Source organism: Myotis brandtii, unplaced genomic scaffold (assembly GCF_000412655.1).
Source record: "Myotis brandtii unplaced genomic scaffold, ASM41265v1 scaffold157, whole genome shotgun sequence".
NCBI classification, from domain to species: Eukaryota; Metazoa; Chordata; class Mammalia; order Chiroptera; family Vespertilionidae; genus Myotis; species Myotis brandtii.
Genome location: NW_005355708.1, coordinates 2,748,830 through 2,775,880, shown reverse-complemented (window position 1 = coordinate 2,775,880; position 27,051 = coordinate 2,748,830). Strand labels below are relative to the sequence as shown.

The following is a 27,051-nucleotide window of genomic DNA, read 5'->3' as shown; positions in this document are numbered from 1 at the left end:
TGGCTGAGCAGGTTCTACCAAGTAACTCGATTATGGTTTTTGGACATTGACTCTATTTTGTACAGTGGAGACACAGCTGCCTGTGAGAATACAGAACTCCAAGGTTCAGGAAGGCCCAGGACCCAGCCAGCTGAAGAAGGCAGCACATCCTCTACTCTCTTTTGCATCCTAGTCCAGTCAAGAAAGCATCTGACCTGGTGAAATGCTCATTTTGTAGACATGACGTGTGCAAGTTTAATTTCCGAATGAAGCAAAGGGAAAATTCCTGGGCATTTTATGTGCATTTTTCTTCATGTGATCCCAGAATCAGAGTTAGCCATTTAATCCCAAACGAGACATGACCTCACTGGGGTTTGTTCCTTGACTGAATTTCGGAGTCCCACCCCAGGACAGCGCCCATTGTTCTGCCGGGGAGCTCTGTCTCCTCCCTGATTGAGGGATGTGTTGGGAAGGGGAGGGGTATCTCTAGCAAATGTTTTCTCAACAGATACTTGGTGGGAATTTCACTGTTCTTTTATCACACAAAAAAAGCCATTTAGTGGTTGATCTGGAAACCAAGAACGGCACAAGTTCCCTTGTTAAAATTCTTCAATCAGGAAGTGTTTGTTTCATTGGATGGTCTTCATTAGAAATTAGAGAAACAGGTCATTAGAGGGAAATGGGAAGACCTCTCAGGAGCGCCTGGAACACTTTCTTCAGAAGACACACATTCAACTAGAATCTTGAGAAATGTTACTAAGAATAGGCCCTCAACGCAGCCCCACATGACGTACTCTTCAACTTCCCGACAGTGACTATTTCAGATGTTTTCCATTCCCTTGAAATCTCTATTCCTGTCTCTTCTGCTCACCGTCCCATTATTTAACAGGGAAATTAAATCAGCAACTTCTTGCCACCCAATCTGAAGACTGACTGCAGTTGCACCAGCTCTTGGAATTACCCTGACTGTTCTTCATCCCTCTACTCTTACAAATAGTCCATCCTGGTCTCTTCTTCACCCTTCCTTCTCCAATGGATTTCTGATGATCCTGGATTCTGACTTCCAAGTATCTCTTGAGTGTATTCCCTGGGCTCCATTTCCCTAGGTTACACAATATCTCTCTTACTGCCTCGCCCACCCCATCTGTTGTCTGTCCAATCCATTCTCACCACCGCTGCCAGAATGCATTCTCTTGAATGCTAATCAGATTGTCTTCCTCCCTTGGTGGAAGCCCTTTCACCCTCCTTAGAATAATCAAAATTCTTTAACCTGGCTTATCAGATGCTGCTCACTGCTCCACCTTATCCATCTCATACTTCTCACCATCCCAGATCCCACAATCCAGCCAAATAAGTATTTTTGTTTTTCCTGCTAATGCTGATTCAGTGCTAACATGGTTTATCTTCAACAGCTGCATTCAGTATGAATATAATATAGGCATAAATTATAGCCCTTGGGAAATGTGACTCACGAGTAACTACTGCAGAATGGATTCACCAAAGAACAAAAACAAACACATCCATGGTTTGTAAGAAAGTGGGAGCCTACCCAAGAGAGAAAAAGGCTAAACATAAGAACAAGTCTATTCACTAGTAGAGTTTTAAGTGGAATGTTTATAGTTTCCTTAATGTGTCATAAGGACTTAATAAATGTTTACTGAATTATATGGGAATATTTAAAACTCTAAATCATTTTTTGCAGTATCCCTCTTTAAACCCATTTTTTTTCATTCCATTGAACAAATGACAACTTTAATGAGGGTGTACTGGTATATATAATTTAATGAGCATGTACCCTAATATATCAACTAAAGAGCAATTTTTTTTCTGATCCAAATATTAGAAGCTAGAGGCTTTCTCTGTATGCCCCCACACACACAAACACACACATATTCATAGATGCTTTGAAGTCGGATTTTGGTGGAATTGGACATTTGCAGTTGAATTTTAAGTGGAATTGAGACTGATTCTGGCTGGATGTGTAAAAAGATATTCAGAGGAGAACAACCAGGATATTAGGATGTTGAGTAAACCCTGCCATGGCTCATCACACAGGGCTGTGCTGGAGCCGACTCATATCAGCTCACAAGAGCCAACTGCGCACACCTCTTACCAACTCCACATTCAGGGAAGTCCCCTCAGTAATTTGAAATTGGCCATGGATGGAGTATTTGCACCACAGAAATGGGAAAACTCTACCAATCCCCCTCAGAGAGCCCACTCTTACAATTTGCCAGCAGCCCTGGTTGGCACCTGTTGCCTTCATGATTCATCATTTTAGCATTTGACCATGCCCTTGTCGCTCTCAAAAAGAACAAATTAAATAATCAATATGCATATCAGGAATAATAGGATGCTTTGTAGATTTTTCAATGGAAGAAGTAAAGGCTGAGTTAGGAGATAAGAAGCAACTATAAAATTCTTACCTCTCTCTTTTTTTTGTCTGAAGAACTGCTTTTGGCTAGTATACAACACATTCTGCAGAGGGAGAGCATGAGGACAGGAAAGTCTTGTGAATGCTACGGGGAGACATATTTTTATCTGAGTTTAAGGAAGGACTTCCTCGTTGGTAGAGTTGAATCATCATCAAACAGGAACAGACATGTGAAGGGTCAGTGAGTTTCTTGTCAATGAAAATGCTTAAGCAGAGACTGAGGGCCAACTTGAGAGGATATCAAGCAATGAATTCTTGTTGTGTTAATGTTCTTCTGAGGGTTCACATTTTGAATTGAATCCTCCTCTGACTGTGCCTGGCACAGACATTTTGGCAGTTCTCACAGGGTCATTGCTTGGTAATATGTGTGTTTGGGAGTTGGTGCAACAACCAGCCAGAAAACCAATTCATTCAAAATCAGGAGAAAAAGAAAATAACCCAAACAGACATTCTTATTCATTCTCACTGTTCAATTTTAAAATGAAGTGATTTGAGAGGAAGTATATGCTAACCAACTTACTACTGATTTATTTCTGGTTCCAGATTTTGAAATCTATTCCACTTTAGCACAGTTTGACCGAAGAGGAGAAAATAAGCCAGTGTGCTTTAGATCACCGGCCGCCAGCCTGCTGGATCTCACGGACTACCAGTGGTCCGTGGACCACCGGTTGGCGACCGCTGCTTTAGGTAACTTTAGAATACAGGTAGGGGGAGAGACTTTTATAATGAGTGGAAGAGGAACACATTGTTTAGTAGTGAGGACTGCAGACAATTCCCCTGTTTCCTGTATTAGCCAGGCAATTAGAACTATAGGAACTTGTAGTTGGTGTGGATCTATCTGCAGGCAAAGTGTCAGCAGTGGGTGAAGCTGTATGAGAAAACTTAAGACTTGTCCTTGGCTATGGAAAATCAGGTTACAATAAACAATTCTGTCCATTACCCAGTTTCTACATTGTGCCATGTAGTAGTCAGGCTCTTTTTCTCTATTTCGTATTTCTTATGGAATTAATCGTTTTGATTATCATGTGGATTCTGCAGTAAACCCATGAGACCAAACAGGATACCTTCTTCAGAAGTACCCAAAATACTGTTTTAAAAAATATATTTTTATTGATTTCAGAGAGGAAGGTAGAGGGAGAGAGAGTGATAGAAACATCAATGATGAGAGAGAATCATTGATCGGCTGCCTCCTGCATAGCCCACACTGGCAATGGAGCCCACAACTCAGGCATGTGCCCTGACCAGGAATCCAACCGTGACTTCTTGGTTCTTAGGTTGACTCTCAACCACGCCAGCCAGGCCAACATACTTACTTTTAAAAGAAATGACACACAAGAGTAATTGTAGGACATTTACTTAAAAATTAATAACTTGGCAACATTTTATCTGATGAATTATAACATCTCCCACATTAAAACAACGCAAAGTAAAAAGCTCCCTTCATGAAAAGTAAATCTCTCTTGAACCCCAAATCCCTTCCCATCCATCATCATGGTTTTCTACTCCATCTGACAGCCTAACTCCCAATAAATGGGATGCATATTGTGTTTACTTCCGCTCACCTTGTTCCACCTTGTTCCTAGTCCAATCAGGCATTTGCCTCCCAAACTCTACTGACACATCTTTCAACAGAGTCACCAGTGACATCACTTGCCACATCCAGTGGTCAGTTCTCAGTCCTCATCTTGACCTTCCTTCATCTCTGACAGATGATCACTCCTTTCTCTTGTCACACTTTCCTCACTTGACACCACACATCATGGTTTTCCTTCCATTTCAAGCAATTCTCCTTCTCAGGATCCCTTGCTGGATCTTCCTCATCTTCCCAACCTAAGATTGGGTTGCTCAGGGCTTCATCATTGGAGCCCATCTCTTCTGACTACTCTCTCTCTGCTGTGGCCCCATCCATGTTCATGGTTTTAAATACCATGTATATACTGATAACTTCCCATCTTGTACCTCTGTTCTGGATCTCTCCTTTCAACTCCAGAATAATATACTGTCTACCTGACATCTTCATTTGGTTGTCAGAGAGCATATGCTATTACCACAACAGAACCTCAGCTATTGAGTCCCTCATTTCAAATCTCTTCTCTCCCAGTCCCATCATCTCAGTAAATGACACCAGCATTCACTTGATTTCTTACACATGTCAACATTCGCTTGACCCAAATTACAAACCTTCCTTGTGGGTGAATAATGGACATTGACTAAGAAACCAAGGCTCTCCCTCATCCCGAATGTACAAGAGGCAAACAAGGCACAAAGCAATGCCAACTTCTCAGAAAAAACATCTAAACGTTGTCCTTGGAACCACTGCTGAGGTTATCACTGGTTTTCTAGGGGCACACACTTCCTCAGAACCCAAATGAAATGATGTTGGGCAAGACGTTGTTTGTCTTGGGTGTAGGATTACACAGTTAGGGTGTGTACTTACACAGAAAAATCTTTAGAATGACAGTAATGGAGCACCTACATTTAAGAAAGACACACTGGGAAGAAGTTGTACAAGACCTGGAGGTCTTCATAAGAGACAGTCCAGCCCTCTGGAACAGTGAGAAATTTAGGGGAAATTTTTGGCCATTTTTTTTTATTTGGAGGAGATTTTTATTATTGAATAGGATTGAAAAACAAAGATGTAGACAGGCAGTGGGGAGGCTGTTTCTTCTTGGTTCTTGTTTTTTGTGAGCCACCATTGGCAAGGCTGTCCACTCGTGTAGGCATGGGAACCCGTTAAAGAAAGTGTTGATTCACTAGAGCGAAGCAGAACTCAGTGGCCTTTGTGTGTGGTGAATGCTCCCGGAAAGGCAAAGAAGAGCGAGATTCTCCTGTGGGCTTTCTCATCTCCATGGCGGTAGGTGCTGACAGCTTGAGAGAAAGCCCGAGGAAGAAGAGACAAAAGGTGCCTCGCTGCGGCGCTCTTACAAGATGAAAAGGCCATGGGGTTTGGACCTAAACTTCATTATCCGTAACTAAGGTAAGACCATGTGGTGGGTTACACAGCGATTCAAGCCTGAGCCCCTTGCTCACCTGCTCTCTTAAGCTCATTCTGTTTTGTAGAACGCCTGCTAAGAGGCACCTGCATGGTGCTTCCTTTGGCTCAGTAGGCAGGCTTTATTGCTGTACCGTCTATGGCTGGGAATAGTCTTTCTGTCTCATATCATCTCTGGGGAGCACTGGACCAAACTGGTTAAGAGTGTTTGTGCCATTTATAGATCAGTCAAGGGAAGTAACATTCAGAGACTAAAAACATGATGGCTTAGCCAGCCGAGCTTTACTTATTGACGTGGAACAATGTGGAAAAGGGTGCGCCTTTAATTTCCTGTGGAAATGATCATTCATAAAACCGTCTCTTTTTATGTCTCTGTCACTCTTCCACGGCTCTGAGGGGGCATCAGAGTGGCACTGAGAATTTGAAACTGTGGTAAAATATGCTGTCATTGGTCTGTAATGAATCGCGTCTTTACAACTAAAGATATAGACAGACAGGCTGTAATGACTCATTAGACAGAAAAGAAAACCACCTGCTGATGGGTCACTTCCATAAACAATCAGCTCCTCAAACACTCAAGTCTGAGTCGGCATCGAAGCACCGGGCTTTCTGATTTCTGACATTTTCTTCTACTCATGGCTGCCCTTCCATTGCGACTCAGAACTGTTGCTATGGAGTAGGTAGCTCCTGGCACGTCCCACGTCTTCAGGTTTCCGTCGCTAGTACAGCGATTCCCAACCTTTCCCATCCCATGGCGCAGACAGACTAGTTAAACAAATTACCACAATTCTGCGGCATACCAAAAAAATACGTCTTGCTGATCTGACAAAAAAAAGTAGGTATAATTTTGATTCATTTATATGGACGGCTATTGTTGTGTTGGCTGTTATCATTTCTTTCATTTGACAATCTAAGGGGAAAGAGGTCTGTGCCCTGACTAAATAGCCAAGTAGCTGTGTGTTTTAAAAACTGTGCAGCATGTGGGGTGAAAATCGTTGTACAAGTGGGGGGAGCGGAGGTTGAGATACTGCGGGCTGTCCACTCGGAAGCTCCGGGACTGCTTGGGTGTGGCCTGGGGTTTAACCAAAAGCATGACTTATCTATAAAACTCTCTAAGCTTTTCTATATAAAACCCGTTCCCTGCTAAGAGCCGTGAAATCATTCTGAGAGCTCAGAAGGAGCTGGGGGCATTACTGCCAGAGGATCAGAAAGCCCATAGTCCTGAAGGTAGAGCCCAAACTGGTGACTTATTAAAGGTAGTGTGACCTTTCCAAGTTGCCTCACCTCTCTGCCTCCTCTAGGAAGCCTTTAATTATCTCCACCTCTTCGATATTCTTTCATCTCATTCCACAGGGTAGCTGGAGCCTAGAGAGAACAAACTAAGTGAAGATGATAATTATTAGCCGTTTCAGAAAGGAGGGAAACTGATATAATAGCTGAGCCCAGAATCAGATCTCAACTGACTCAACTCCAAGAAACATACCTCTTGTTCTCAGGTTTGTGAAAATACAAAGCAGACGCAGTTTTGTACTGAGGAAGGTGGAATACCATTTCGATGTCAGAGGCAGTGTACGCCAGCCCAGACCTGCTCCTGGTGAGGTTTTCTGACCAGTGGTGTTCAGCTGGCAGCTTCCCGACCTCACATTCCACCCTCCTCTCCTCCCCGGTGCCTCGCCCCTCTGCGGAGCCCATTCCCCACAGGCCAGCCATGCCGCTGAGGTCTGGGAAGATATGCTGGGATGGGCTGGCCTGAGGGTAATACAGTAAAGAGAGTGAGGGCCAGGGACATTCTTTTGTGTATACATAGTTTAATAAAGACAAACCAGTCACTTCACGTCGGGAGCTTTAGAAATCCTAACATCTGCCTCTGTGGTTGTCACAGTGGCTGGTTCAGATGAGTTGAGGCAAAGCGCCTGTTTTGTCCACGTGATCAGCTTCCTGTGAAACTGGCATTGATGGGCACCTGCTGTTACACAGGATTATCTGAGTGGGTTCTCAGTGTTACCCTTTTCCCAGAGATGGGGATCAGAGGTAGAGTAACTGGTCTGGATTCATGTAAGTAAACGGTAGGGATGAGGTTCAAACAGAAATCAGTCTGATGCCAAAAGTCAGATCTAAGGCTCTCCCCTCTGTTCAGCTCCCAGCTCTGCGTTTCCCTTCCCTTGTCCCTGCCTCTCCCTGGTGGCCGAATGGCTGCCTGACTGGAGCCCTATCACTCTTCTCTACCCTGCCCTCCAGCGGCTTCCTGAGCTCTGTCCTCCCACAGGCAGAGCTGGGCCTGCCTCCACCCATCCAAGGCCCACTCCAGGTCAATCCTAAATTCTTGGACTTTGACCTTAGGAATCTGGCCATTAGATCCCCTATTAAGTCACGTGTGTCACATTTGACACTTACGAAGGCATTCGACACTGTCTCCAGGCTATGGGTGTGACTCTCTCAGCTCACAGGGCCCACTGGCTACAGAGTGAGAAGCTGTGAGTGGTGTATTCTGCCAGGCCAGCCGCTAGACCAGCCTTGGCAATGACCTCCCATGGCTAAAACACTCACAGGACACTGCCCTCCACCTGCAGTTGTAGGAAGGTACTACTCCCACTTAAAAAAAATTCTAGCTCAGCTGGGTGGCTTAGTGGTTGGAGCATTGTCCCCTATACCAAAAAGGTTGTGGGGATCTATCCCTAGGTTGCAGGTTCGATCCCTGGTTGGGATGCATGGGGGAGGTAGTTGATCAATGTTTCTCTCTCTCCCTCCCCCTTCCTCTCAATGCACATATCCTCAGGAGAGGATTACAAAATAATTCTTTTTAAAAATTCTAGACTCTAATGATAATACATTCTTTACCCATGTGCAGTTTTTTTGTTGTTGTTTTTAAATGAAGATGGAAATGTGTTTTTGTGTGTGTTTTTTCCATCCCCACCTCACCACCTTAGGTTGTTTTGTATTCTTTTTTAAGAGAGCCAGTCAGGTGTGGCCACAAGAGGAGATGGCGTCAGGGCTCAGGAAAAATAAAGTTTATTATATTCATAGGTCCTCACGACAGGAGCTGTGGCATGCCACAGAAGACCTCAGGGGAATGACACCAGGTGGTCAGGAGGTGGGAGATAGGAGTGAGGGGAAGGTCTAGGTCATGGTCTCTGTCGGGGTTTGCACGGAAAGGAAAGGCAGGCCGGGGTGAATAGTTTATAATTGGCCAGTTCGAATAATTTGGCAGGCTTTGGGCTATGGGGGTGGTTCCTAGTTGCTCAGTACCTGGCCCTGGATGATTAAGGCAGAAGAATTTTGCCTCCTTGGATATGCGGGCCAGAGCGAGTATAGCAAAAGCACGCTCCGGGCTGGGTCCTTCTGTTTCTAAGAATTGGCTAGCCCTCTTGGAATAACGCTGGGCAGTCTCTCCCCAGCCAGAGGAGGGCCCAGAACCACCATTATTATTGGAGGAGAAGGCAGGTTTCTGATCACAGTTGGAGAACACCCTTGAGGAGAGCAAGCCAATTTTCTGTCTTCCTCAGTGAAAATGGCCTTTGCCTAATTACACTGAAATCATAAACTACCTACAACATGTGTGGGGGAATGTTGATGCTCTAACTCCCATATCAGGAACCAGATCACACACACACCTTCTCTTCAGCACTGGGCCCTTATGATTAAGACTGATCACTCCGTAAGAGTCAGGTTTCTGGCTGCAGAAGGAATTCATGCCAAAGTAAGTGTGGACTTTGGATCCAAGCAGTAGGAAGCTTTACCCTTGCTGCTTTCCTCAGGATGCTCTGTGACATCATCCACACTCCATTGTTTTTCCCTTTGTGTTCAGACACTTTGGCATATTTCCAAAGGGTGTCTAAAGGCAACAGCCATTCCCTCCAGCCCACCCATTGGCTGCGTAGTCTCACCGTTGAAAGTCTTCTTCACCATGAAACAGCATCACCCAGTGAGCTCTTTCTGGAGCCTCTTTCCTGGCTGACACTTTTTCAGATTCTTAATGGCTCTGTCAGGTGGCCTTTTGCTGGTTGAAGGTCCCTTGTGCTTGTGTATACTGATGTGCAATTCAAGAGCTGAGCTTCTCCCTAGAGTGTGTAGACCTATCTCAGGAAAGCTTGCAAACAACCACAGATCCCCAAATAGCTCCCTGCATCCCTGGTGCTTGGAGTCCCAGGAATAGCACATAATCTCAATTCTAGAATCTGGTTGGAGCCTTATTATATACAAAAGATATGCACCTCCAAGAACATGACCTTAGTCTTCATGCACCATTTATAATCTAGTCATGCAGACGTGGGACACAATCCCAGTTCTTTCACTTTCCAACTCTCTGACATACAGTGACGACTCCATTTCTCTAAGATTTAGTCTGCGAATGGACAAGACACGAGAGATAGAATGACACCAATTTTTCAGGATTGTTGTTCGGATGAGGGGCAAGTGGCACAGCACCGAGGCTCTGAAAGAAGAGGTCCAGCCAGACTGAGGGGCAGATGTCACCGGAAGTGAGAGCTGGGCGCACACAGGGAAACCTTGGTCAGCATCACAAATGGTCTGTGAGCTGGACCTGCAAGGCTGCACCACACTGAACTGGGGTGGAACTTTCAGTTCCCCAGCTGTCACTGTTGAGATCGTTGAGATTTTGATCAGTGTCTTCTGTTGAACTGACAGGGAAATCTCCTTGGGTAAAGGGACTGGGGAAATATGCCCACACACGGGCAAGGTCACAAATCCCAGTGTGTCACTTCCATACAAAGAGCGTTCTTTGAATGGAATGACAGGGAAGAAGGTGATGAACGGCCCTGCCGGAGAGAATGAGTGGAGACCAGCTTTGCCTGATGGCACAGGCATATCGATTATGTCTTCACACCAAGGTATCCCTGGGACCAAGAACCAAATGGAAACTCCGGGTTGGTGGTGCTGCGGAATGAGCAGTGGCATTTTAGTTTCAGTTTTCATCTTATATTTTAGTTTTCATGAGATTTTGGCGCCATTTAGCCAAATATGAATGACTAGTATGTCTCTCCTCTTAAATGTTCGTAGCTTTAGAAACTTGCATGGGCTATTCACAAGTTGTTGAAAATCTGATTTGAGGATTGGCTTCTAATTTTTTTTTTCCAATGAGAGCATCCCATCTGTTTCTACAAGAAACTTACATGACATGTGGGGATTCAAATGCCAATAATGTTTACATTTCTCAGTTACAAAGCCAATATTTCTTCCTCTGGTCCTAGAATGGAAAAAACTATCTTAGTTCATAGCATATTCTTTCTGTTAAGATTTTAAAGTTCTGCCCTGACCGGTTTGGCTCAGTGGATAGAGCGTCGGCCTGCGGACTCAAGGGTCCCAGGTTTCTACAAGAAACTTACATGACATGTGGGGATTCAAATGCCAATAATGTTTACATTTCTCAGTTACAAAGCCAATATTTCTTCCTCTGGTCCTAGAATGGAAAAAACTATCTTAGTTCATAGCATATTCTTTCTGTTAAGATTTTAAAGTTCTGCAGTATTGCCAAGGCTCATCTGTTGAATAAATGTTATCTATCCTACATGGGTGCAAAGTAGCATTCTGATTAAGTTGAAACAAAAGTTAATTTTATTACCATATAAAACATTTCTTACCATCCCCTCCTCCAGTCAGCCTCAAATAAAAGGGAGGCCATGCCGGCTGCATTTATAATGGTTACAAATAATTTTAATAAAATCAGCAGCTAAAAAATGTTTAATTTTCAAAACATATTAGAAATCTTTCTCCATATTGCTGCATTTTTGGCTAGGGGTGAATTTTGATTTTAATGTGGGAAATCTATTTGTTCAAACCAAGCACCACTCAAATTTCCATAGGCAGATTATCTGCTGGATGAATTAGCCCAAGGGATTAAAAATAAAAACTTCCAAACTGCCTTTTGCTCTACCACCCAGAATGTTTCCCTTTATTGCATCCTGTTTGTCTGACAGCTTGAATTCAAGGAACAGAAAATCATTTTAATAGCCTACCATGCACAGAAACGGGGCATTTTTTCCAAAGCAAATGATTTATTCCAAGCCAAATGCAAATCGATTTCTCAGTGCTTTCCTTCTGTGGCTTACCTATGGCACCATCTTCCTGCATTAGCCTAGAAAATCAAGAATTAACCACAAAAGCAGAATGCTGGAAAGGTCCTTTGCACTGTGGGGGAGGAACAAACTTCCCTCTACCTCAAGATCTAATAATAAAATAGACAGACAGATCAGCTAAAGAAAATAATCAAATTTAATACATGCATATGTACGGGAACCCAGAATACACGAGAGTGTCAAAGACCCCACATTCAGGAAAGGGTTAGAGGTAGAAAGAGGACAGAGGTGTATAAGGCATCCTGAGCTAGGGATGACACAGGGTGCCTTGGGAGCATCAAAGGTGCAGGATGATAAGAAGTTTGTCCCAACCTATCAATAGGTGGGAGAGGTTATGTCTGATCATCCCTTATTATGAACAAGGCCCCTAATTCAAGTTCTTCTGTATAGTTAAGGAAGGGACAGAAGTTATCTCTTGAGCATGTGACTAAAGTTGCCTTGAGCTCAAAACAGTCTGCACAACTTGGGGTGACTTGTTCTGAACCCTACAGCACCTGCCAAGAAAGATCTCAAACCTAAGCACCTTCCTTTTGGACCCACAGCATCATGCCACTTTAATGGTGTTCTGCCATAGAGTTTGTACCTTTGGCAGGCTGTTCTGATAGAATGTCCATAGTATCCTTGGCAATACTGACCTCCTCAAGGGCAGCAACAGTCCTCACAACCCTCAGTGACGGTTCGCACATTGTCTCGGATGTTTAAATGTTGACCAACTTAAAGAATTCATAAAGGCTGTTTGCATGTCCTTTTACAAGCATTGGTATTTATATATATATGTAAGCCTAAGCAACCAAATGACCAAACGACCAAATGACTGGTCGACCGATTGCTATGACGCACAATGACCACCAGGGGGCAGATGCTCAACACAGGAGCTGCCCCCTGGTGGTCAGTGCATTCCCACAGCTAACCTCTCACAGCCGGCCAACCTCCCATGGTCCCTTCCCCCAGCTTGCGGGTCCCCCCATCGGCTCCAATCACTGGCCAGGCTGAGGGACCCCACTGGTGCACGAATTCGTGCACTGGGCCTCTAGTACTTAGATAAATATAGAGTATCTCACAGTGAAGGTTTTCACATCTTACCACCAGGTTTAAGGGGAAAGTGCTATCTGCCTCTCCCTGAGCTCCTCAGTGCCCAGCACAATGAAACGTCCAACCTAAGAGATGCTGGGAACAGTGCCACTTCTCTTTTTCGGTATCACTCACTGTGGTCACCTCTGCTTGTACAAGCATTCATAGATGAAGAATCAAAACCTCTGACTCAGTAGCAAGACTCGTTCTTCTTGTATCACACTGTGCTGGAGACACAAGAACACATGGTGGAGCAAGTATAGAAAATGAAACACAGGGACATTCAAGAGCCTATCGAATGCTCTGACTTCCGTCAGCCACCTACCTCTTCCATCATCTGTAGTCAATGGCAATGCTTTTATGCCAAGTGCCCTTGCAAAGGTGCAGGCTAATAGAAGGCTAATCTCCTGTGATCGGCAACACACTGCTTAAGGTTTTGTCTTAATAGGCTCTCTGTCTGCCTCTTCCTAGGGAGATCTTTTGTCCTGTATTTTAAGGCCTTCTCAATTTGTCTGTGTCCACAGGGGAAAATGGGAATGAGGTAACAGCCAATAACAGTCACTTTACTTTCCTCCGTAATAAAGCCCACTTGAGTGTTCATTTTAACAGCTTAAAACAGAACTCAATCATTTAAAGGTCAAAGAAGTTATAGACACTATCCAAGGGGTTCCTGATCTACAAGCAAATCACATGTGTGAGTTCAGTGATTCCCAGCAGATTGAATAGACTAATAAATAGACTCTCTGCAAATTGACAAAGAGAATACTTTGCAGGTAGTGCTCACAAGATGGGAAAACAGCAAGATAGGACTTGGCTTTCTGTTGGAATACCATCAATACTGAACTTGGAGAGGGTCAAACGCCACGGCACATATGCTTTCCATAAATTACAGTGGTTTGGGAATGGACAGTCAGATTCAACCAACGCAGCTCCCGAACCAAACGATATGGGAGCTCTCAAAGGTCAGTCATTGATAACCCAGCATTTAGAAGGCAAAGCAGGTACTAGTGCAAAATGACTTCTGTTCTGAATGATACATGTGTGTTTTCTGGGCCGCCCTCCCTGTCATGTCTCCCATGGATGATGTCACAGCAGCCAGGTGCTAGAAGGGAAGTTTCCAACAAGTCTGGGCAAGTGGTAATCAATAATTCATGGTGAAAAACTGGCATAATATCTCTCTCTCTCTCTCTCTCTCCCTCCCTCCCTCCCTCCCTCCCTCCCTCTCTCCCCACTTGGATCTGTATTTGAATGAATTGTACTCATAGCTATAAGCATTACAGTTACATATGTATTAAACACAAGTTACTATGAAAGGAGGTTGGGGACACAACTTCATTTAACCCTGCCATGCAGTCCTATGGAGTAACTTTTGCAGACATGCAGTTAGTCTTACCAGTAATCAAGTAGGCATCTAAACTGCCTCATGTCTGTCAGATCCAGCCTCTCAATTCTTGAGACTTTAAATAGATTTCCATCTTGAGGATGTATAAGAAACAGCTGGGGGGGGGGGCAATCAGAATGTTTGGGGTGAAATCCAAGGTGTAACATGCCCCCTAGGATTTCAGAAGCAGATTGTTAGAAGACTGTGTTTTGAAAAACACTGACATAATAGACTGTCTGTAGGGGCATCCAAATGAGGTTTTGAAGTTCATGAATATGAATTATTAAGAACTGGCTAGGGCCAGCTATTTAGGCAAATCTACATCATGAATATCTAATTGCTGTCCTCTGATTTATCCATTTCAAAGGACCATTTACTTGGGTCTTAAAAGTCTATCAACATAGACCTTAAAGTAGTAAAGTTACAAAACAGCACAATTTTTAACATTTTCTTTCCAAAGTTATTGAAAATATTAAGATAAAAGAAAGATTCCAAAAACAGATTTTGGTCTACCAAGCCAAGAAGTGAAGGTATTAGGAGTTTAATATGTTTTGGAATGGGGAAGGGAGGAGAGGGGTGCTGGGAGGCGGGCTGCATTGGGTGCCTGTTTAATTTTAACTCTGCTTCGTGTGCCCCCAATTCGTTCCCAGCTGCTTTCATGATTTCTCCAATTGGTCCCCCGTGGCCAAATCTGACCAAACTCCCTCTGACCCCCCTCCCCCCTTCCTTGTTTTAAATGAGATCTGGTTTTACTTAGATGAATTAAATGTCACTATATTTGTTTCTGTGGATTGTTCCAGCAAAAATTACAGCATCAGTGTCTGACTTTGAACGTCTGTAAGACTGTCTGCCTCTCTGGGCTATTTATAGCTGCCTTTTCAACACGCTAATAAATGCTTTTAGATTGCTGTTGGTTTGCTTTCCCCGTATGCAGCCTGAGAATCGGTCCACTTCAACAGTCCCAGCTGAAAATACCTGTTTTCCTTTTTTTGCGAAAGTAATGCATGCTCATTGTAAAATTTCAGAAAATATAAATAAGCAAACAGAAGAAAAAAGGGGAAAACAAACTATCATACCAAGCAGAGAAGGCCACAGCGAGCATTTTCTGTGTCACTCAGTCTTTTCTCCATCTCCATGCTTAAATATATTAAAACTTAAGAAGTATATATTGTACCTGCTGTTTCACAGCCCCATTTTATTTTTTCCACTAAACAGTGGTTTCATTTTTCCTATCATTCTTTCACTCTGTCACCTTTAATGGCCACATTAAAAGTAGAGAATAATGATATGATTGTACATGACCTATAAAACAATCCCACATTTATTGATGGCTAGGCATGGCCAACATTCACTACTACAAATAGTCCTGCAAATTAGCCATAACTCTCTGCCCATCCACGATCATGTCTTTCAGGTGAATTGCTACCACAGCCATTGCTGGATCAGAGGATGTACCAAGTTCATAGACTATTGTCACATAGAACCAGCTTATATGCAGAAATAGTTCAAGTAAAATCTATGTATATTATATGTGAATGAATCTTTAATGTGAGAGTATAATAACCTGCATTAGTGTAAGAAGAATCACATTTCTAATAATTTAATCACTACTTTAACAAATTTTACTGAACACTTATTAGCACTAAGCACATTTTTTTTCAACTTCAGATTTCCAGATAGTTCTGCAGCATAATTGAATAGCTGCATGCAGTTTTCCTTTCTTTTCTTTTTTTTGTAAACTGTGTGTGAGCTGGCAGCTTGGATGGGGGAAGGGAAGGTCAATGGAAGGCATTGAGAGCTGGTGTCTGCAGACCTGCCAGCCTTGATGTTTGTGCAGTTCCAGCAATGACAATTCTCCTGCTAGGATTAAAATCCCCTGAGTGCTCAGTTTGTATTGCTTGAGGATTTATTAATTCATTCCTTCAAAATATAACTAATGAGTGCCTGCCTGCCACATATTTCTATAGCTGCTGGGGACAGAGTGGTGAATAAGACAATGGGACCTTCTCTCATGGAGCTTACAATCTAGTCCAGGGGGCAGTCCAGCAAAAAAAAAACAACAAAACAAAACAAAATAAAAACCCAAGTAATTCAGTCAGTAGTGGAGAGTGTGTTAAAATGAATAAAGCATGTTAATGAGACACAAAACTGGTGTGAAGGGTTTTAGTTTAAGTCCTCATCAGTCAAGGCCTCTTTAAAAAGGTGACATCAAAGATAAGATTTCAGTGATGATAAGCAGCTTTGCAGGCAGAGAAGGAAGTGCAAAGGTCCTGGGGCAAGAACATTATTGTGTGTGTTTGAGTGGAATTTAACAATTTTTTCTGTAAAGATTCAGATAGAAAATATGTTTGGCTTTGTGGACCACATGATCTCTGTTGCAACTACTCAAGACTGCAGTGGTGGCCTGACGGGAAGTAGCCATAGACAATATATAAACAGTGGTCTGCTTGTATTCCAATAAAACTTTATTTATAAAAACAGTGAATGAGATTTGGCCCTTAGGCTATAATTTTCTGACCCCTTTGTTAGTGAAAAAGACAGATACAGTGATGCTAGAGAGTGAACAGAGAGAAGAACATAGGAGAGAATTTCCAGAGATAGGGAGAGGTCAGATGTATAATCTGTATAAAATACAGATTATGCAGTTCACTCTTACTGCAGTGGAAAGATACTGGAGGGTTTTAAGCAGAGGAGTGCCATATTTTGATTTTTTTTTTTAAAGAATAGATTCAAGTACAGCAGGGACAGAAAGAGATTTCTTAGGAAGCTGTTGTGGTCATTTGAAGACCTGGTCCACTGAAAACGTGGTGGTTTGGACTGTGATGAATGTGATCAGAATGAAGATCTCCTTCGAAGTTGAACCAACAGGACTTGCTGCTAGTTTACATGATAGGAGTAAAGGAGGGTGATTGGGCCATCCTCTCGCATATTGGAGATATTCTTAAAATGTAAATTAAGCTGAATTTTCTCTGTTTCAAGCAACAGAAATAGCCCTGGTTTACACAAAGCGGAGAAAATATTACTGACAAGCTATCAGGTAGCTCACAGCCTCAAAGGAAGTCTGAGGAGAAGGAAACTGATTTGAGCAGAAACAAGAGGCGAGGCAGAATCTTATCTCAGGACTGTCTCTGGGCGCCGTGACTGTGCCCTTCTCCGGGGAGACTGAGGTGCGCCGCCCACCACTGGCCTCTGAGTCCCTGTAGTTGCCTAGAATAATAGGACCCAGCACCCTGTGTCCCTTCTCAAGAAGTTCTGATTGGCCACTCCACTGTCACGTGACCCTGCTCCCCTGCAGGGTGAAGAAACACTGTCACGACAGGTAGCTTCCGCCACCTCCACTAGCATCATCCTAATACCAGCCACCATCATCCCTACCCTGGCCAATGGAGTACCTTCCTGGCTTATCTCTACCATGTCTGCTTTTAAATTTCTCCGACCAATTTTCCACAGAATAGTCAGAGATCTTTTAAAAATGCAAACTTTATCATATCACTACTAGGTCATGTATGTCCCACCTCTCTCTCTCTTTCCAGGCTCAGCTCCCCCTGACACCCGCCCTCTGCCTCAGTTTCAGTTCTTTGGAAAGCATGCCCTATGCATCCGTGAATCACAGAGCCTCTGCGAATGCTCTTCCTCTGCCCGGGAAACTCCTTGTCTGTTTCTTCTTACTCAGTGAAGTCCCATCCATCTTCCAGATTGTAGCTCAGGTATCCATCTCTCCCAGACCAGATCGAAACAGAGGAGAAATGATTATTCAAATTAAGAGTTAAAGGAAGACTATGGGGAATGAGTGCGTTCACGGTGCTAGGCTTTATATTCTTTTATATCATTCATTTGTTCCTTACAAAAACCACTTGCGAGGTCAGCTATCGTCCTGTGTTTTAAATAAATACAAAGAAGCATAAAGATATTTCTAAGATGCTGGCATCATACAGCTAAGATGTGGTAGAACCATCGCTATCATCTGAGGCTTTGATCTCCATATTCCTGCCCTTTAACTGCAGGACCAGGTGGAGCTCAGCCAGCACCCCATGGTAGCAGAAGGGATATTTTCATTTCAGGTTAGAATAATCACTGGGGTGAAAGTGGCAAGGAAAGCTTAAAGGTTGTTCTGTAAACCAGTCAGGAGATGCTGAACTCCTCGATAAAATGCTGATGAGTTCCTGTAATGAGAGGTTCCTGTGAGAACCAGGCCTTCAGATGAACTCAGAACAAAGGATGCAGCAGCCAGGTCACACCTAGAAACAGCGAGCGCCTTGACAACCAGATAGATAGTGACGGGCCTCAAACAAACAATCAGGACAGAGAACAAGGCCTGAGCTGAGAGCATTACCCAAGGCTGGAGCCAGGGAAAGAGGAGACTGGGCTGACTGTGAGGTCCTGGCCAAACTTTCTCTGACCGCCCTTGTTACACGGCACCTTCGGTTCTCTCCAGCCATTCTCCCCATCACCACTTCACTTTGCTTCCCAAGATCAGTGATTATCTCACTGTATCGTCTTCATGTTTATTGATGCCCAACCCTTAAATGCAAATTCCATACAGGTGGGACTCTGTTCACTCATTCCTAAAAATGGGTGGGTCTGGCACACAAATAGGAGCTCAATTAAAAAAAAAAAGTAAAAACAAAACAAGAATAGGAACAATCAGTAATAAATTCTTCATTGGGCCATTCTGGAGGCCTTTGGGTGAAGTACTTTCCTGACACAAGGAGAGATTGATCTGTGGTTCCTACAGGGACATAAGATCTCATAATATTGAACTTCTGCACCAGTCCAGTCAGAGCCAGGTAAATTCTGAGCAGCGGCGGCTGCCGTGCAACCAAGACAGGGATGGGCAGGCTTGTTTTCAAGATAAAAACTAGAAGCCTTCAGAGTCATCTTAGTACAACATGTACATATCATTTAAGTCAAAGAATAAGCGTGATGAAGTGATGTACAAACGTTTTTATAAGCATTTATTTGAGCCAAGTGACAACTTCTGCTGGGGAGCCAGATCTCTAATACTCCAGAGAATAACAGTTTTGCAGCTTCTTTTGCACCTGGAATTAAGCAGGGAATTTACATGGATGTAGGAGAAAGCAGGCGGGATTGGATTACAGGATAGTTAACAAGATTATGTGCTCTCTTGGGGATTAATACCCCTTCCAGGGCTATTACTCTGGCATTTCCAAGGCGCGTTAACCTAGATGCACTAGAACAGTGGACAGGGCCAGCTTAAGGCAAAGGTAGACCTTTTACTAGAGAGTTTTGGGCCTGGGGCATGACTACCCACCATGACCTGTCCAGTTACAGATTTATGATCAGATCACCCTGTGAGGTTACTTTCCATAGAACCCCTTTTTTTCCGTCCACAGTAATTACCTTATAAATTTCTTTAACTTGTCAAATCCTGCCAAGTTTATCGGTCTTGGATTACTCAGAGTAAATAGCAATAAAATTCTTAAACTAAGTTAAACGTGTGTGTGTGTGTGTGTGTGTGTGTGTGTGTTGAGAACAAGGAAGGAGGGGACCTCTTATTTGCCAACAGTTGTGAAAATGAACGGATAATGACCCGGTCCGTGGGGTTGTGGGAGGAGTGGAAGGACAGAGAAGGAGCCCAGGCCCAGGTGGCTTAGTGGTAGGACACAGAGGTGCAGTCCCTGACCTAAAATGAAAACAGCTCTTGGGAACCACATATCTTCTGCCTGGCTGTCAAGCAAGTGGAAAGCTCTTGGGGGGGGGGGGGGCGCGTTTCCCACAGATGCTCTGACATTTTACAGAGGGGGAAACTGAGTCCTTGGGGGAGCAATAATTATTGAATCACTACTGTGAGCTTGGCACAGTGAAGATGGCCTCCCGTTAATTATCCCCCGCAACCTCCCAGTAACTCGGTGACACAGGTGCTACCCCCATGCCATGGTTGAGGACACTGAGGGTCAGAGACAGTGACTTACACGAGCTGCTCAGGGCCCTGAGGGCCGACTTGGCACTGGGTCTGCTTCCCAACTCAGGTTCTGTGCAAAACCAAAACATCAAAAATCATTTTACCTCGGACAATTTTCTTTTCTGTTCTCTTCTTTTCTTTTTTTTTAAAACGGAGTTGCCGGCCAAAGGAATTGTGAATTTTTTAAATATATTTTATTGATTTTTTACAGAGAGGAAGGGAGAGGGATAGAGAGTTAGAAACATCAATGAGAGAGAAACACCGATCAGTTGCCTCCTGCACACCCCCTACTGGGGATGTGCCCGCAACCAAGGTACATGCCCTTGACCGGAATTGAACCTGGGCCCCTTCAGTCCGCAGGCTGGCGCTCTACCCACCGAGCCAAACCAGCTAGGGCAGACTATTTCTTAATTTGACTTTTAAACCAGAATAGTTTGAGTATTATAATTCATGTTACTTGGGTACTATCTTGACATCCAGAAAATAAAGAAACCTCCTCCAGCCCCCAGATTTCTTCTCCTGTGTGAAGCGCAGCAGCTTTGTGGGTGAGGCAGGGTTACGGTGGGAGGTAGATACTACTTCAGGCAAAGCTAGGCTATGGAAGGTCTCCAGGTGACGTGACCACCTACTTGGGGTTTCTGCCTCTCCCTCCCAGCACCAGCGTTCAGTTCAGTTGTTTGCTCATAACACATATGACTCCTTTCCTGTCAGTAACTGGCAAGAAACTTTCTGAAATTGATTGAGAAGGAGAAACGACCGGGTTGTATCAGGGAAAAGGTAAAATCCATGGCCACTGAGAAGCTGCACTGGGTGGAGGGGAGGGTTGGGAAGAAGAGGACACAGTGCTGCCCCCTGGAGAGTAGGTCCTGGGGGAAGCAGGTGTTCAGTGGCTGGATGATGGGCTCCACCCCAGTGTGTCTGGGTGTCTTCAGAGGATTCCAGGCAAGATACGGCTCAGGCACAATTCCAAGGCAACAACTTGTAGGACGAGTTTTGAGCAAAATAACCTAACTTGTTTGGGTTTTGTTCTAACTCATTAACACCCCTTCTGTTGTCCTCCCCAGCAACCAGAGCCCACCCCCATGTGCCACCTGGCCATGCCTTCTCTCGCTGACCCTCCTGTCCCCTCCCCAGGCACCCAAGCCCATCCTCAAAGACAATGGCGTGTGCTGGGAATGTAGGCTACCCTTTCTGCTCTCTGCCTGGTTGCTCTCCTCCACTGACACTTATTGTGCCTAATAGTTGCCAGGAAAGTAACCTGGTTTCCAACGATGACTTCACGTAAGCCATTTACATGATAAAAATGGTGCTGGTAGATCTGAAAGGCCATGGGCATTACAATGAATTTTACCAAAGATACTTTAGACCATTATTTGTAGTTACTCTTACTAGATTTATCTTAAGTAGATCTGAAGACAAAAATCAAATTTTATTATCCAAGTGGCACAGGTTTATAAAGCCTGAAGCATTGTGTGGTACCTCAACACAGCTTGGAGAACTAATTACAATAGGCGTCTGCTTCGTAAACAGCTGAATTTGAGAAGCTATGGCAGAATAGCAGAGACTTGCTGCAAACCGGCAAGTCCCATGAGGAGAATCGTATGGAGAATCAGACGGATAGGACAGTATTCGTTTGGTTGGAAATATCCCCTTTCATGCACGCAGCTCATTTGAAGCGTGCTAAATCAGTAGAGGTTTCTCCTCAAACTCAGGCAAAGATCTAGGAGACTGAGGACGAAGGTCAGATCTCACTGCTCAAAGTAGATTAAGTGGATTGAGGAACATTTCTTTTTTTGTAAATGAGCTTAATACAAGGAACTTCTGAGAAAAGTCGCTGTCAGGATTGGGTTGGCCGTCCCTTCTAAGTTGCTCTGCCCCGGGTGTCTGTGGGGTGAAGTGAACGGGGTCACCTTCCAGCTGCCCTAGGTGTCTTCACAAATGGTAACGAGCTTCCCCGGCCATCTCAGGATGCACCCCCATCTGTTACTCTGGCTGCACATTGGAAAGAACTCCCATGTCAGGGCCGAGAAATTGCTGTCCTTTTCCTCCCTTTGTCATTATGATCTGGAGAGACAGTGGGAACCTGGTGCAGGAGGGGCCCTGACCTGACTCAGCCTGTGCTTTTGAACTTTACACCCCACAGTTGTGTAGTGGCAGTGATCACATTTCCAGTCTCTATTGAAAAAAGAGAATTTTGCAGCCAATGAAATGGCCACCCTGTTTCTGAAGGGCAAGGAGCTTAACACGCAAAAGGAAATAGAGAAGTAAGAACACCGCCAATGCTTTTTCACGATGGAGTCCATGGTGAGATGATTATGAAAGCATTGAGGAACATGTGGAGCCTGGTTTTAATCCTCAGAAACACAAGTGTTAAATAGAGGCCGCCCAGTCAGTCAACAAGCCTAATCCTCTATTATTTGATGGTGAACAACTGGAAAAGTGCTCTAATCAACATGATCTATGAAACTGGATTAATCAATGTTTATCTTGTCTAGCCATTTGTTAAAGGGGCCTCCATAAACTTCTTTGCTCATTGGGTAGCCTGAGAATTTAGACTAAAGAAAATAGTTATAATCTATGGGTTAGCTTTAAAAAATCGCCTTTTAGAAAATGCATCCTTTGAATAAGTAGAGAATCTAAGAATAGGTTAATAAAGTGTATGCCCTAACCAGAATCTCAAGGCTTTTTTCTGGAAAATTAAAATTAACGACCCCAGTCATGAACCACAGCGAAGGACATGGTGGGTGTGGGGCCGAATTCTCAGAGCTGTAACTTGTATCCTTGCAATTGTTCCATGATTCAGAAATACACTTTCCACATACTCAAATTTGTTCACTTGTTGCTTGTCTTAATTGAAATTTCATTTGCCAATGAGCATACTGATGGAGGTGTTTTAAAAGCGGCTTATTTATGGAAGTTGTTGGCACCACTGGAATTGCAAACGATGCCAACCAAACGCCATTTCAAATAAAAATCATTTTTCTTTTGGCAGCAGGAAAGTTCCGAGTCGCACAGTAGCTCTTGATTTATGAGCTGTGCTCTGTGATTCTCAGACTCCCACGATCCGTGCAGGTCCCTTTAAGGAACTGGGTTGGAAGCGTTCAATAGGAAAACAAGCCTATCTCCAAATCTGCTTCTAACTGGGCAGACATACGAGTCTTTGATTATCGTTGGCCCCTTCTCCCACCTTGAATGACCAGGTGAGAGAGTGGAGTCTGAGGACCCCTGGGCAGCCGTCTTTTAATGAGAAATCGGGCTGGACCCTACAAGGAACAATATATGTTGTGGACAAAATTTGCAGAAATATCTTCCATTCAGCATGCCAGTAAGCGTTTTCTCAGCCCTGGGTCACATCCTGAAATTATACAATGACCTCCCCAAAACACGATTGAGGGCTACTCAAAACAGGCGGGTCGGTGAAGTGATCGGCGGCGGGTGGATGGGCGGACAGAGAGACACTCCTCCATGCCTTGCGGGATTTTTTGGCCGAGTGTCCATCCCCACAGTGGTCCATCGAACAAAGTGTTTATTGTAAAGTGGGCCTGATCCCTGGAGAGGAGGAAAAATGATTCCTTGTGACTGGAGGGAAATTAACTCTTTCCTCGCTTTGGCAGCTGGGAGGTGCCGGACAAATCCTTAGTGATCCGTTTCCTCGGTTGAGTTCAGTGGTGGGGGTGGGGGGGTCTCCATGGCAGGAATAGTAATGACTCCGGCTGCATCTCTCAGTGCAGAGAGTGGCAGGGTCCTCGCAAGTGCCCCCTCCTTCTGACGCTCCCTCCCCCGGCCCAGCACAGGTAGGCTGAGTGGAAAACACACTCCCGTAAAGTGGGCTGCAGGGGCGTCTTCATTTCTTCCAGAAGTAACTAAAGGCCATTCAACACTGGATTTCTAAAACTTGCTCTCAGGAAAACCTTTGGCCTAGACCGTGAATGCTAACAGCGATAGGAACTGTATGTTCTGTATGGATGTGTGTTTTTTTAAAGACTGGATTTGGAGGGACAGAGATGGTTTTGCCTGGGGATGACTGTGAGAGCCTCGGGAAGGAGGAGTGGGTGTGAGTGTGCTCCCTTTAAGAGGGAAATAAAATTAGCAACTTTGGCAAATTTTCGGGCTTCTATTCAGAGAGAAAGAGAAGAGCTTTCAGTGCCAAAAAAGAAGAGAGAGAAAAAAAAGGATGGGTGTTAGGAGACAAAGGCACAGCAATTTTATACCTTATTGGAAGCCGGACTGGGAGGGTTGTGACTCCGCTGGGGTTAAGAAAGATTTTTTTTCCCTCTCAAGAGTAAAGGTAGAAGTAGGGTAAAGGAGTTGAATCTGAACTACTGTTCCAGTCAGCTCTGTGCTGTCCTGTCCGGGAGGACACCAGGAAGAGGAACGGCCTGGAAGAGAGGAAGCATCAGGAGCCCAAGGTGAGGGACTATATCATAGCCACCCTCGTGTAAGTTACATTATAACACTGAGGTGGGAACTCTAATTGCTTTCTTCTAAGGAAAACCACCTGATTTGAACAGCTAGAAAGCTCCTAAGACTGCTAGATAAATATCTGAGCCATAGTCTGCCTTTTTGCCTTATCGATTGTTTTGTTTTCTAAATGCCTTCATGCCAAAGGAGGCTATAAAAATGAGACAATGTTTTTTTACATTGGTTCAGAAAAAGTATTGAGGCTTCCTTTGGGATAATCATAATGTTTATGCATTTATAAAAATGTTATTTTCTCTAATTCCTATCTTGTTCCTACAATGGCTGAGTTGAATCCTACTAGTAAACTCCAATGAGTAATCCATACTGAGCATTTCTGGCGTTCAAACCAAGTCTTAGCTATCTGGTTTGGCATAGCATTGCTTCACATTTGGCAAGTTACTATAAAGATAGAAATTAAAGCTAAAGTGAGTATCTTTTTTTTTTTTTGCAGGTTTTAACTGGAAGCCCAAACCAACAGAAAGCAACTGGCCTTGAACTATTTCTGCTACAAAACTCACCTGGATGCCTGCAGGCCGTCGGCAAGAATGAGCTACTACGGCAGCAGCTACCCGATCGTGAATGTGGACCCCAAGTACCCGGGTTACCCCCCGGAGCACATCATCGCGGAGAAGAGGCGGGCTCGCCGGCGGCTGCTGCACAAAGACGGCAGCTGCAACGTGTACTTCAAGCACATCTTCGGGGAGTGGGGGAGCTACGTGGTGGACATCTTCACCACCCTGGTCGACACCAAGTGGCGCCACATGTTCGTCATCTTCTCCTTGTCTTACATCCTCTCCTGGCTGATCTTTGGCTCCATCTTTTGGCTGATCGCGTTTCACCACGGAGACCTGTTGAATAACCCAGACATCACGCCCTGTGTTGACAACGTCCATTCTTTCACGGGTGCCTTTTTATTCTCCCTGGAGACCCAGACCACCATTGGCTACGGCTACCGCTGTGTCACCGAGGAGTGCTCAGTGGCCGTGCTCACCGTCATCCTCCAGTCCATCCTCAGCTGCATCATCAATACCTTCATCATCGGAGCGGCCTTGGCCAAGATGGCAACGGCCCGGAAGAGAGCCCAAACCATCCGCTTCAGCTACTTCGCCCTCATCGGCATGAGAGATGGGAAACTCTGCCTCATGTGGCGGATCGGGGACTTCCGGCCCAACCATGTGGTGGAAGGCACCGTGCGGGCCCAGCTGCTCCGCTACACAGAAGACAGCGAGGGCCGCATGACAATGGCCTTTAAAGACCTCAAGTTGGTCAATGACCAGATTATCCTTGTCACGCCGGTCACCATTGTTCATGAAATCGACCATGAGAGCCCTCTGTACTCCCTGGACCGGAAGGCAGTGGCCAAGGACAACTTTGAGATTTTGGTGACATTCATCTACACGGGCGATTCCACGGGGACCTCCCACCAATCCCGAAGTTCCTACGTCCCCCGGGAGATCCTCTGGGGTCACAGGTTCAACGATGTCTTGGAGGTGAAGAGAAAGTACTACAAAGTGAACTGCTTACAGTTCGAGGGGAGCGTGGAGGTCTACGCCCCCTTTTGCAGTGCCAAACAACTGGACTGGAAGGACCAGCAGCTCCACAACATGGAAAAGGCCTCCGGAGGCCGAGGATCCGGCCTGTCAGACACCAAGGTCAGGAGAAGGTCATTTAGTGCCGTCGCCATTGTCAGCAGCTGCGAAAGCCCCGAGGAGACCCCCAGCTCTGCCCTGGATGAGTGTAAGGAAGCCCCTTACCAGAAAGCTCTCCTGACTTTAAACAGAATCTCCGTGGAATCCCAAATGTAGTCCCACATCGTAATTCCACTCCATCCTTTTGCTCTCTAGCCAATCACCTTAAGGCAAGTAGTTATAAAACAGGGCTTTACAAGAACATTATAGCTGTGTTTCATGCTGATTATAAGAGCAGGTTAAACTTGATGAAAGATAATAAAAAATTATGTAGTATCCAATCAATTTTCTTTTGCTAGCACATTTTGTATTAGGGATGCTACTAAGCGTCAATTGATTAATGTAAGTTTCATCTCCTTTTATGATTCCATATACTTGCATCTTCAGTTGGAGGTATAATGTTCCATTGGGGGAGAAAGGTGAAAGGTAAGGATACTGGAATAAATAAAAATAGAACAGGCAACCAGTATCAATAATAATAATATTTCATATATCATAATTCATAGTATAAAGACATCGTATCATCTAACCAAGACCCATGCAAGGCACGCATTTAGTAGATTGTCATGTTGAGATATTTAACTGTGGCATCAGCTTTCCCCGTGGAGTCCCTCTGTTTGCCCCCCAGTGTGTCTTGGCATCCGCAGGAGGAGGTAGCGGCTGTGAGGAATAGGCAGTGCCACCAACTCAGACATTTCTCCACAGCCACTTGCCCAGGTAGTGTTCAGTGAGTGCCGGGCTGTTTTTCCTCCAACCATGAGGCAGAAGTCAATGGCGTTATTCAGAGCAGTATTTCTCCCTCAAATGCCCCGCTTGACTCCAGCCAGGAAGGTCAGAGATAAGGAAGCGCTTTCTGACAAGGGGGCTTCCTCCTACCTTCTCCAAGGACAAGGGAGGGAGCAGGCTCACAGAGAGAGGGTGAGGGCCTTGACTGTGAGGAACATTCTCAGGCTCTGGGAGAAAACCTGTTCAGCAGCGCCCTGAAGGACTGCAGCTTTCCTGGGAGGGGTGGGGGGGGGTAGGGGGCAAG

The 27,051-nt window shown here is 44.6% G+C and overlaps 1 protein-coding gene across 2 annotated transcripts in view; it reads left to right on the top strand.

The window, feature by feature from the left end:
• The window catches only part of KCNJ16 (potassium channel, inwardly rectifying subfamily J, member 16), a 41,216-nt gene that overhangs the window by 13,550 nt on the left and 615 nt on the right, over positions 1 to 27,051 (top strand). The window contains exons 2-3 of one of the 2 annotated variants that reach the window (XM_005861805.2): positions 5,272 to 5,390; positions 24,785 to 27,039. In XM_005861805.2, the coding sequence (XP_005861867.1) occupies positions 24,879 to 26,138 (1,260 nt within the window). In that variant the 5' untranslated portion in view covers positions 5,272 to 5,390; positions 24,785 to 24,878 and the 3' untranslated portion in view covers positions 26,139 to 27,039. Of the gene's footprint in view, positions 1 to 5,271; positions 5,391 to 24,175; positions 24,282 to 24,784; positions 27,040 to 27,051 lie in introns of those variants that run through there. The other variant, XM_005861807.2, reaches the window with a different exon arrangement.